General features: G+C 40.1%; 1 protein-coding gene across 1 annotated transcript in view; it reads left to right on the top strand.

The window, feature by feature from the left end:
* DNAJC13 (DnaJ heat shock protein family (Hsp40) member C13) overlaps positions 1-11,455 on the top strand; it is a 118,832-nt gene extending 107,377 nt beyond the window's left edge. Inside the window, exons 52-56 of the mRNA XM_090284338.1 lie at positions 20-199; positions 493-633; positions 2,125-2,268; positions 4,545-4,644; positions 10,590-11,455. Of these exons, the coding sequence (XP_090140464.1) occupies positions 20-199; positions 493-633; positions 2,125-2,268; positions 4,545-4,644; positions 10,590-10,696 (672 nt within the window). The 3' untranslated portion in view covers positions 10,697-11,455. The remainder of the gene's footprint in view (positions 1-19; positions 200-492; positions 634-2,124; positions 2,269-4,544; positions 4,645-10,589) is intronic.
* Positions 11,456-12,421: the final 966 nt, after the last annotated feature.

The following is a 12,421-nucleotide window of genomic DNA, read 5'->3' as shown; positions in this document are numbered from 1 at the left end:
TTTGTTTTATACCCTTCAGGGAGAAACTCTGGAAACTTTGACGATGGCTACAGTATGTCTCTTCAATACTCAGCCTCAGCTCGCTGATCAAGTCCCACCATTGGGCCATCTTCCCAAAGTTATCCAAGCAATGAATCATAGGAACAATGCCATTCCTAAGAGTGCCATTCGGGTTATCCATGCCCTGTCTGAAAACGAGGTATTGGTGAAATCGTTTAGTAGATTATAGTTCTAGGATTTATCTGTGCTCCCTCTTTCTGACTAATGTACGTTATAGTATGAATTCTTTACTGCTGTTTGTGCCGTTCTTCATATGAACTACATGATACTGAAACAGCTCTTAAACCAGTTTAATGATATAATTAATAGAGGACTGAATTTGATTCAGTTCATTATTAAACTGAATGTAGGTTCTTTATATATTTTATTATTATATTTACTGTGCATATAAAATACTGTCACCCTGCAAGTAACCTCTTTTTGGGCCTTTAGCTCTGTGTTCGAGCCATGGCATCTTTGGAGACCATTGGCCCACTACTCAATGGGATGAAAAAGCGGCCAGATGTTGTTGGTCTGGCCTGTGAAGCAATTAATCGAATGTTTCAGAAGGAGCAGAGTGAATTAGTAGCACAAGTAAGTGACTTCCAGATTTAAGCACTATTTTAGGAAAGCAAACATACCAGAAAAATAGGTTTTTACTTGCTTAGCACTGCTTGGTTTCCCTCACTGAGGTTTAGCAGAGCGGTAACTTGGGAGTTGTGCATGCATGATTTTAGATTTTATACACACACATACACGGGCACAAGTGTAGATGTACATACAGAGAAAGGTGGGCCAGCTGCCAAGCATGCTACCAATGCTTAAATTTAAAATTTTGGTTGTCTACTAAGCATTTACCCTTAGTTTGTTTTATAAAATTTGCTGCACCCTCTTTGGAAAGATTCATTTTGTTTATTCTTTCCTTTGTTTCTTAAGTCATATTTAAGAAACATGCCAAGATTTTGTTTATCCTTTTCAAAGAGACTACCCACCTAGTGAAAATAAGAGTTGGTGGATACCAAGGTAAACAGACAGTGAAAGAACAAAAACATACAATCAGTTAAAAACCATTATGGCTGATCTTTATAAAATATAATTCTTGCATATAACTGAGTCGCTCTTTATCTTAAAACCCCTTTAATGGTTTCTCATTACCTGCCAGATGACTAAGTGACATCTGACATCCTTAGCCTGAATGCGAGGCCCTGTGTCTTTTTTATCTGGACCTCCTCCCAGCTAGCTCCCTTTCCTCTCAAATCTCTCCCTTCCACTCCACCCCTCGTTTAGGCAGATAACTGGCAGTTATCAAGTACAGAACTGGATGTTCTGAAGCTCAGTTACAGTTGGCTTGGGGGGGGTTGTTGTATAGGAAAGGACATGAGCTAGTTCTACCACTTGATGGCTCTGTGACCTCAGGCATGATCCTTAACTGAACAATGCTCAGATTCCTCATCTGTAAAAAAAGTTACGATTACTTCACAGGGTTGTTATGAGAATAATATTGGTAAAAGATACACTTACTAAAGGTTAATTACTTCCACCTCTTTCCTTTGAGTTTCAGAGTGGGCATTGAAAATTGTGTGAAACTAGAGTATTATTTAGCTTTTATTAGGCTGATAGGAAATGTATGGTAAATATGAAAGTTGATCTTCTAAGAAAATGTGAAAAAGATACTAGATACTTCAAATATTGTTGTCCGTTAGTGTCGTGTCATTAGAGTAGGCAGCCCAGAGTAGCGGCTAAAAGCTCTGATTCTGCCCTTTGTAGCTTTAGCTCAGATCACTGCCTGGCCTGTGACTGTTGGCATGTTTCACCCTCCACGAAGTGATTTTTTCCATCACTGATGATAATGGTGCCTATGTCATTAGGTGTTGGGAAGAGTAAATAAAATTATTGTGTAGCCTTTAGAATAGTTGATGGCATAGATTAAAATCTTACTAAATAAGAACTGAAAAATCTTCATCTGACATTCAAATAAATCAGGTTGTCATCTTCTGGGTATGGTCCTGGGAGTGAAATTATTTCTTCAGTGGACAGTTCACAATTTTTTTTCAGCATACGTGTATACATAATATTGTCTTTCAGGCCCTGAAAGCAGATTTGGTTCCATACCTCTTAAAATTACTTGAAGGCATTGGCCTCGAAAACCTGGACAGTCCAGCAGCCACAAAGGCTCAGATTGTTAAAGCTCTCAAGGCGATGACTCGAAGCCTGCAGCACGGAGAACAGGTGAGCGAGTGCACAGAGCCAGCTTTGCTCCGCCGGCCACAACAAAGCCTTCTCAAAGCCAGGGGTCTTGGCCAAGGCTGATCCATGCACCTCTGCTCAGGTTCCTCCCACACGTGTTGTTCTGTCGGCTGTAACTGGAGCTGATCACCAGACCAAGGATGGACTAGCATAGCTGCCTCATAACCAGTGAAAAGACACAGACCATGTACTCAAGTAGTTACTCCAGAAGATACTTATTCTGTATAGTGATAGCATGTTAAACATTTCAGGAAGGAAAATGCTGAAATTCTTCAGCATTGAAGAGTATTGAATATTTAGTGCTGATTAAGTTTAACTTTCAGTTCAAGGAGTTATTGTTGGGTAGTGAAACTGCAGTCACGAAACATCACGTGATGCCATATAATACATACAGAACATTTTCGTTTCATCTCCTTTCTTACTAGCGCTTATAAACTGTTATTTTCTTTTTTTCGTCACGTAGATATATATTCATGTGTTCGGCTGCATGTATATGCTGATTTCAGGCCAATCCAGTTAATTTTCCTTTTTGGTTTCATTTGTTACGTTGCTTCGGAGGAGTTCTCATTCAGTGTTACTGTATAGCCCTATCTACTAATGCTCTGTCCGTCTGTCTCTCTTTTTAACTGAAGTGAAATTTAAGTAACATAAAAATAATCACTTCAAAGGGAACAGTTAATTGGTATGTAGTACGTTAACAGTGTTGTGTCACTGGCACCTTACCTAGTTCTCAAAAGGAAACTGTGCCCATTAAGCAGTGACTCCCCATTTCTCCCTCCCACGGCCTCTCGAAGCTACCACTCTGTTTTCTATGGATTCTGCTTCAGACCTTTCACGTAAATGGAATTTGTGTGACCTTTTGTGTGGCTCCTGTCACTGAATGTGTTCTTGGGGTTCACCCATGTTGTAGTATGCATCAGTGCTTTCCTTTTTAAGGCTGAGTGATAGTCCACTGTGTGCGTGTGCCACAGTGTGTTCACCCATCCATCTGCCATGGACATTTGGGTTATTTCTCCCTACCGATGTTCTTTTGTAGGTTTAAATTGACTTAATGCTTTCCTTTAGTGTTTGTGTGTTCCAGCTAAGTAAACATTTTTTATGTCATTGTCCATTATATCAGTGTCATCATTTGAACAATTTAAAGTGACATTAAAAAAGAGACAACATGTGTTGCTGCAGTCATTAACCATAGGTTTATGTAAATTGTTTGGGGAGGAGTTGCCTTTGGGGGCTCTGAATGCCAAGCAAAGCCACTCCTGTGTACCATGTGCAGACAGTTGTCTTCCGCTTAACCTGACTCATGACTATTGATGAAATTAGCACAGTAACCCTGACACCCACCTTCCACTCCCAAAGGGAGAAAAGAAATATGATAGTTTCCAAAACAGGAACCCTTCCACTATCTTCACAGCCAATCACTTACACTATTGCTTCTTTCCAAGGTTGGGACAAGGAACCTCTTGGACGCACATGGCCCCCATGTATATCTCTACTTCAATGCTTACCACTGAATTATCTGGTGCTGTCTCCTACTAGACTGGAAGCATTTCAGAGACAGACTGTTTCACATCATGTGTCCAAGTGTGTGTGGCACATACAAAGTGTATGATACATATTTCATTTGAATATTGATATGCAAAAGATAACCTTTAAGTTGGAATTTCTTAAACTTTTAAAAATCTATGTCACACAGAAAGAAACATCTTTCATCTTAGTTCAGGAGACACATTATTTACAATCGTGTGTGTGTGTAATCACAGAACACTATCCATTTTACATGTGATACTCTGATGCTTTTTATATTAACCTATTTTATTTCCTGAAGTGTGTTGATCACAAATAATCCTCTTAATTGATCTCATAAGACAACTATAAGTTTTAGTTTTAGTTTGCCTCATCTTCTCCCCATACCCCTACCTCAAGAATCTTTCCTGAGCCCATACCACACTGTCAGCCAGTTGTTACTACAACAAGAAAACTTCCTGCCCAAATTACATGCTAGTCAGTAAATAGTAAGTTCAAATAATAGAGTCCAAGTTTAGAGGGAAGACTGAATTAGGGGCTTCTTTAGGTCTACTTTAATGAGATGTACCTGGTATAGGTTGTTGATGAATGCTAGGTTTTAGTCCATCTTCGAATCTTTCCTCAACTAGCCTTCTTCTGTTTGCCTTTGAACTTTGCTTTTACTCTTTAGTTCCGTCTTTCAATATCTAATTCTTAACTTATTTGTGTTTAAAGAGTTTGCTTTATGGCCCTAGGTGAATGAAATCCTGTCTCGTTCTTCAGTCTGGAGTGCCTTCAAAGATCAGAAGCATGATTTGTTTATTTCTGACTCACAAACAGCAGGATACCTCACAGGTAAATCACGCTTAATTAATTGGTTACCCTAAGACATAAGGCAGAAGCCACATGGACCTTCCTTTTGCCCTGACTAGACTAAAAATAGCATTTAGATGGTTTTTCTAAGCACCCCTGTCCTGGAGGTGCTGTGGGCGTACAATAGACCTCTTGTTTTCAGTCCTGGACAACAGGTGAACTGCTATTGTGTTGAATGTGTGCTGAAATGTGAACTCTGCTCAGGTTGCATTAAATTGATTAGTGGTGTCATGGGTTATAGTTGGAGCATGGCTGTATCAAAATGTTTATTTTGAACATGTAAAAATTCTGGAGAAATACCTAGTTAGAAATAACAGTCTTAGAAACATGGTAGCATCATTCCATTTCTGTCAGAATAACAGATTGAGGTTCTAAATATGTATACTCATATGTGAAATATTTTTCTTCTAAGTATCCAGTGATTAATCTGTACTTTTACTAAATATTTCTGGATAACCCTCTCATGGGAGGAAATATATGGGTACCATAAAGGAAAGGATGTTTTATTGCTTAGGGACCAAAAGGTAATATAGTTTTGAAGCTCAGGACACTTGTTCATTTGACACATTATTTGCAAAATAATTTGAAAATACTCATTTTCATTTTAGCTTCTGTTTAAAAAAAAAGCCCCAGCATTCTGTTGCTATATGCTGAAAATAAAATATAGTCTCTGGTATAAATGAAATATATATAGACTCTGATATGAAGATTTTCAGTTGAAATTAACCTTAAGAATAGGAGGTAGTTTTTGCTCTCTGTCTAAAATTTATAGTAGCTGACTTGTGAACAATGCAAGTTTGAACTGTGCAGGTCTACTTATACATGGATTTTTTTCAGATGACCCATGAAGTTTAAACCCGTGTTCAAGGGTCAACTTCAAGGTTGGGAATCCGTGTATGAGGCGGGCTAAGTGTAGTTACACTTGAATTTCCAACTGTGTGGGAGGTGGGTGCTCCTCACCCCTCATTGCTCAAGGCTCAGCACTATATAAAAAAATGTCAGCCCTGAAGTCCTCCTCTAACTAGAGGTGATGTAGGTCAATTGAAAGAAATTATTACCTAGTGTTCTCACACTAGTGTAATTATTTTAATGATCCTGATTGCTAGTATAGATGTTTATGCATCACGAAGACTACATAGTTGTCCCCGCTCTTTCTCCCTTTCCACCCAGCCCAACACCCTCCCCTTCCTCATTCATTCCCCGACCAAGTCTTAAATATTCAAAAATAAGGACTTTGGAGAAAGTTTTGCTTGGTTTTAGTTTTAGATTAGGTTGTGATACAGCCCCCCCCCCCCCCCCCCACTGTGATCACTTTAATATTAATCCACTAGAATTTATCAGCAGAGCCCTAAAATGTATGAACAAGGCACCGTGACTGCTGGTCGGTGACCATTGGGAGCAGAGTGTTGCAGGTGTCCCTCTGACTTTCCCATCCCTGTCCTGTGATTTCTGTGGAGAGAAGGACCTGGGATATGGTCTTGGTCTGTTCCCTGTTTCTCTCCAATGTGGTATAGAGCTGTAGCTTCTAATTAGGAGTATGTTCTCATAGGCACACTAAAAACTTGACCTCCTTAGACTCTTTCCAAAAGTTTACATGTAAATACCTCATTCTTGTGTCAATTACATTCATTACTTTGTATTAGGATGTTATGATTGGAAAATCTGCCTTATTCTAGCTAAGCCTAAACTTGTTTAAAATCTGGCCCTAAGAAATAGTAAGGTGTAGATTATAAGCTTCCCTACAGGAAGGCCTCTTCTGATTATTTTTGTTCTCCTTTAGTTAACATTCATTGACTTGACTTAATGGAATAAAAGACTGCAAGTAGTTTTTGGCTTACTAACAGGCCATGGGCCCAGAGATCTGTGGTTAGGATGGAGAACATATAGGGATTTATCTTCAGAGACCTAGGCTTCCTTTAGAAATTAGTTTGGTCCTCACACTTGTCCAAATTCCCTAATAAGTCACTATAGAGAAAGCACAGTGAGTCAAGGTTCCTGTCTGTGCCTTTCATTTTCCTTGGATCCATGGGGTGGCTTCTGAAATGCCATGTGAGCCGCAGCAGTGATCGGTTGTGGGGGTGAAGGCGGCTGGGGAAAAAGAAAGGCTGCTATTCACAGATCTCTCCAAGCCCTTGGGCTGGCTCACGATGCAGCGGATTTCACACAAAGCCAGTCAAGGGGGAGATGGTACAGATCTCTGCCTGGAAAGGGTTTGATGTGATCGTGACCTTTCGGAAGGCCATTGCTGAAGTCTGTGGATGTGTCAACACAGGAAAGTCAGGAGTAGCTCCAATCTTGTTTGCCCCGATAGTGTTCAGTTCTTGGCACATCATCATTCTGGGATGTTCTTTTCTTGAGATGTTAGTTGTTTCAGAAGATTTTCCCGTCAGCTCTGGTCTGTTCTGTTTAACAGGGCTAATTCTGAAGGGTGAAAGTACTGCCAGTTGAATTGATGTGTGCTTATTGCTTGGGTTGCCTGATGTGTGTGTGTGTGTGTGTGTGTGCGCGCACTTTTCCGTTGATGTGTTGTGTGTCATGTGTTTGATAAAAGGGGCAAATACATCTAATAATGGTAAAATTATTATGTGCATCTGCATGGAATGTATACAATGTTTATGCTGAATTTGTATTTTAAATTTACCCCTCCCTATCCTCAATCTTGAGAAGATTCAGATTGTACCCAGCTTCTCTCTAATCAATTTGCAAATAGAATAAGGTGCTGTGAGAACACACATCACCAGCTCTTCCTTCTGATACTTTTGGTGAATTAGACAAGTAAGTGGATTTTGCTTAGGAGATGGGGAGAAATAAAGGAAAGTTAATTACTATTTTGAAATAAGATAAGAATGACCAATAATACATTCAATGATTTTCCTCTTCCTGGCTGCTGAGCAAATGTCATTCAATCATGTGTTCAGGGTTTGGAATGAAAATGTAAAAATGCCCTAGGCAGGTTACTCGGTGTTGATAAATTGAGATGAGGCTGGCTTTCTAGTCCGGCGCATGGTTTTGTTTTATGATAAATGCTCACCTGAAAGTGCCTCAGTGGTATTTTACCTGTGATGCAGGTAGCTGTGGTTGCTCATTATCCAGGGGCCTGGGTTACTTAACCATTTATTCGGTTCTAGAAGAGTTTGGTACTGACAGGTAAAAGGGCCTGTAAAAATAATTTCAGCAGTGAAAATTCTCAAATTACCTCATCTAGAAAATCAGTGGATGAAGGAACAACAGGGAAAGGAAGAGAAGCAGGACTCAGTGAAGATGCTTTTAGGAGCTAGAAATGGAGATGAAAAAACTTACACATTTATTTAGAGGCATATGGAATAATTAAATTGGCTTCCTAAGGTCATTAAAGGGAGAGCGGGTACAATTCTTGGGCCTCTCCTCAAACCAGTCCTTGAGTTCTTTGCAGAGTTGGTTTTTATTACCCTTTGCTTTTCTTTTGACTCCTGTCAAGGACAGGATGCCAGTGACTTTAGGAACTGTGAGCCATGGTAGCAAAGCTACCCTGAGGTCAGTGTCAGCTTACTGTGGCACCCGCTGCCGAGGCAGAGCTTCCTGTCCCTCTTCCCTGCTGAGCATCCTGTGTTCGATTTCACCAGAGCTCATGTTCCTTCCATGACCCCGTCAGGGCAGCCAGTTCCGTTTGTGGTATTCTTTGTTAATTTTCCATCTTTTCTCACTTCTTTTAAGTCTGACAGCCTTGCACACTGTTGCCCCATGTTGCGTTTCTGGCAACCCCCACTCTTTCTTCCTACCTTTCTCAGGAGAACACAACTGCTCTATCCCATCCTGAGGACCAGACTGTAACTTCGGCCCCTAGAAACCAGACATGTCCTCAAGGAGGCCAGGGGGGTCAAGGAAAGAGCCTCTCAGAATCCATTTATAGAAATATCCAGGAATTGATTTGTCTTTCCTAAAGAAGCAAGTGATAGGGCTAGAATATTCTGGATAATCCTTCGACACCCATCATTTCGCAATTTAGATTTTAGCCCAGAAGGTCCCACATTTTCTCATTTCACAGTGCTCTTAATATCTTAGTGATTTTTTTCATCTACCCGAGAAAAAAAGGAAACATAATAGTTAAGTTTATTAAGTAGTTATGTCCAACTCCTACCTTGAAAGCTGCTGTTTGTATGGTGTGCAACAGATGTCTCTCTGTATCTCACGTGAAAAATACCCAGCACTGCCCCTGTGAGTTTGCGTGGGGTGCCTCAGCACACGGTTTGGGAACCATAGCCTTGGTCCATTCTCTGTGCATAACATTCATGATTGGGTCTCATAATCTACTTGTTTGATGTGAAGCAAATTGAGCCCATAATCAGAAGTGCTCAGGAACTGTGCTGCTCCGGAGCGTTTCGGGTTTTGTTCCTAAGGGCTCCGTCTTTGCCGAGACCTATTTGCTACTTTCCTAGTCATCCGGTGCCTGAGGTGCAGCAGCGATAGGCTGGTGGGAAGTGCCGAGGTGGTGCCGCAGTGCGGTGCCGGCTGCCCCTGCTGAAGAGGGGTGTGTTGGCCCGGTGGCCTTTTCCGGAGCGGTCCGTGGAGGCCCAGTGTCCGGATGGCGAAGGCCGGGGTGCTAGATGCAGGCTCACGGGGCCTTAAAAAGGGAAACCTTTTCTAAATTTTATGAGTTCAGGGTTTCAGGTGCCTTGGTGCTTGCGTGGCGTGTCACAGTTCACGCAAGCCGAGTGGTCACTCGCTGGATGCCCAGCGCCCTCTAAGCGGGACAGGCTGTTTCATGCCCTCGATGCAGATGCTCGTAAGGTGAAGAGACGATGGTCCGAGTTGTGCCCCTTTTGTCCTGCATCGGTCCCTGTCACGCCTCAGCCCTCATCAAACTGCTCTGCTGTGTGCACTCCCTCACAACTTCCTTTGCTGCTTACCTTTCTTTTTTCCCCTCAGGTGTCTCTCCTTCCCTTCTAACTGGCAGCAGCCCCCTTCACCTCAGGAGTGGGCTTTAGATCTGCTCTGCCAGGCAGCTTGCTAACTTCTGTGTAGCTCTGAAGCAGGTAGAGAACCATTTTGCTCAATGCATGCCGCTCCCACTGCCTTTCTAGCCCTAACCTTGCAATGTTCATTAGCTGTTTGCTTTGCCTCCTACAGTTTCAGCTAACAGTATTGCTCAGTATGTGTATTATGCTGCAGTGTCTCTTGCAAGTAGTCTGTGCATTTGTGCAGTGATTCCGAGATGTAATTAAATGTCTAATGTTTAAGGTAAACTAGAGGCCTAAAGCCATTATATGCTCATAGGACATATCTTGGCATTATAGCATTTTTATGCAGTAGAGACTGTTAGAATCAAGGAAGAAATATAAAACTAAAATAGCAATACCTGTTCCTGTAGCATTCTTGTTTTGATCTATGAGATGTTCCAAGCCTTGCTTTTCTTTCTGAAACATTGGTGTAGCAACCCTTGTTCATTTGGTGTTACTTGTTATAATAGCAGTTCTTGGCACCAAGTGAAAATAGGTTTACTTGATGGATAGTTTCTGTTGGAAATTTCATCAACTATGACTTTTGGATGGGCTGACCAAGTTTTGAGTTTCTTTCCTCTGTTGTTTCCTTTTATTTTATTTTATTTTTTCTTTTTCTTTTTGACATAGCTATCCTTCAGCGCCCAGGATTTTTTGAAAAATTGAAGTTTCCAGATGTGAGAAGGGAAGATTTTTTGTATTTCCACAGCAGTTTTACTGCCCAGCATAAGTTTAGAAATCATGTCTAACTTTGTCACATAGTAAAGGCAAACCATGAAAATAGTGCTAAGTAGCTATTGGTTAATGTTAGTTGTACGTTTAGGTAATTATAAAAGATTATCAGTTTCTTGTGATGGGGTATTTGATGGGATTCTGACATCTTTATAAAGGTTAATGTTTTCACATGACCCTGCTCTCTAGAATATATGTGTTTTCCTTTCTCTCTTACAGGACCTGGAGTTGCTGGCTACCTTACCGCAGGGACGTCTGCGTCAGTCATGTCTAACCTGCCACCTCCTGTGGACCATGAGGCAGGTGACCTTGGCTATCAGACTTGAAACATTCGTGAGAGACTATAAACACTGAAAGGCCAGTCAGTGCCCAGTCCACATTCCTCCAGCTGATATGTTGAAGCAAACTTAACTGCCTTTCTCCTGATTTCCTGACAGTGTTATTCCTTTTTCTATAAATATATTTTTATTTAGGAAAAAAAGTCAGTGATTCTATTGTATCACATTATAAGAAAGCACTCTGTGGATCAACGTAAGTGGGTACACAAGAATTTTTTTTCTTGATGTATGTAAGCACATTTTGTTCCTTTATATCTGTTTACAAGACTGTGAATCAAAAAGACAAAACTTTCTTCCTAGTTTTTATAATGTTTTTTTGAATTAGCGTGACTGTGGGGTTGAACTAGTCTACAGAAATTGGGCTAAGTCGCCTGTCCCTGGAAAAGGGTCTTTTCTTCTCCTGACTGAGTCCACGGGGCTGTCCTCCTCCCATGGTCAAACACTATCAGATTCGTCCCTGCATCTGATCACTGGTACCTGTCTCCTCAATCATTAGCCTTCCAGGAGGTCACAGTATACGTCGGTATGTATAACTGGCTTTACCAAATTGAATGGAAAAGGAGCTTGTGCAAAAAAAAATTAAAAAGAGATGTCAAGATGTTATGTAAGAGACTAGTGTAATTGTGAAATGTTCTATACATTATCACATATATAAAGCTTTCTATATTGAATGTACATTATACAGATCATTCATATGTGTATATAAAATTTTAAAAATAAAGGGACTTGACTGCTTTGTTAATGAGATATATTTGTTTTAGTTTGACTTTTCCCTTTGATTACCTCACACACCTTTGTTTCCAAGAAGTAGGGGCAGGAGACAGACCTGACTTCACATTCACAACCCCTCACACAGACAGCTACACTGACACATCTGATCATTTCTAATTCCTTTCATTAGTATTTTAGCTGTATCTAAATTTCCAAAAACAGGTAGCATGTAATTTCTTTTCCATACAATATTCAGGAATGGGTTGGACTGTTAATAAATACTTTAATGTGTGTGACAGAGACATTAATCCCAATTTTTTAAGAGATGAAGAATTTAAAGAGTGAAAAGATGTTTCAAATAACAGATATCAGCATATAGGTCTCTAGTGCGATCCCAAACTACAAGAAAATATCGACATATAACATATGTACAAGTGCTTTCTAAAGAATGAGGAACTATCCAAACTTCCAGGTTGCCTTTAAAAGCAAGAGCCAAGTTTATTCCACAGCTGATGTGTAAGAAGAGCTAGACTGGAGACTTATTCCCATCGTAAATTGCTAATCCAAAATTTTCCATCAGATTTATCATCTCTCAAATTAAAGATTATGAAGTAATACAGCCATGTAAGTATTTTACTATATAATTAGGGTTTTAGTTTCTAGCCAATACTTGTCATAAAAATGTGTTCACAGAAAGAGATTATAACAGCTACCTTGGGAGTAGGTGTTTTAGGAGAGTGTAAATCAACACAGAAATATATTTTCTTTAGATACTAAGATACTATAAATATTGTGAATATTTAAAGATATTTAAAGACCTATTAAATATCATTGATATATGAATACCAATAACTAATTTTGGTTGAAACATTTACTGTATGCCATTCATTGTATAAAGAGTCATACATGCATAACTTCATTTAATCATCAGAGCAAACCTATGAGCTTGATAACGATACAATGTCCACCTTCCAGGTGAAGAACATAGGGCGCAGAGAGGCA

Source organism: Furipterus horrens, unplaced genomic scaffold, assembly GCF_987537825.1.
Source record: "Furipterus horrens unplaced genomic scaffold, mFurHor1.1.pri manual_scaffold_7, whole genome shotgun sequence".
Classification (NCBI taxonomy): domain Eukaryota; kingdom Metazoa; phylum Chordata; class Mammalia; order Chiroptera; family Furipteridae; genus Furipterus; species Furipterus horrens.
Note: the sequence above shows the minus strand (reverse complement) of the source record. Positions and strands in the feature narration are given on the sequence as shown.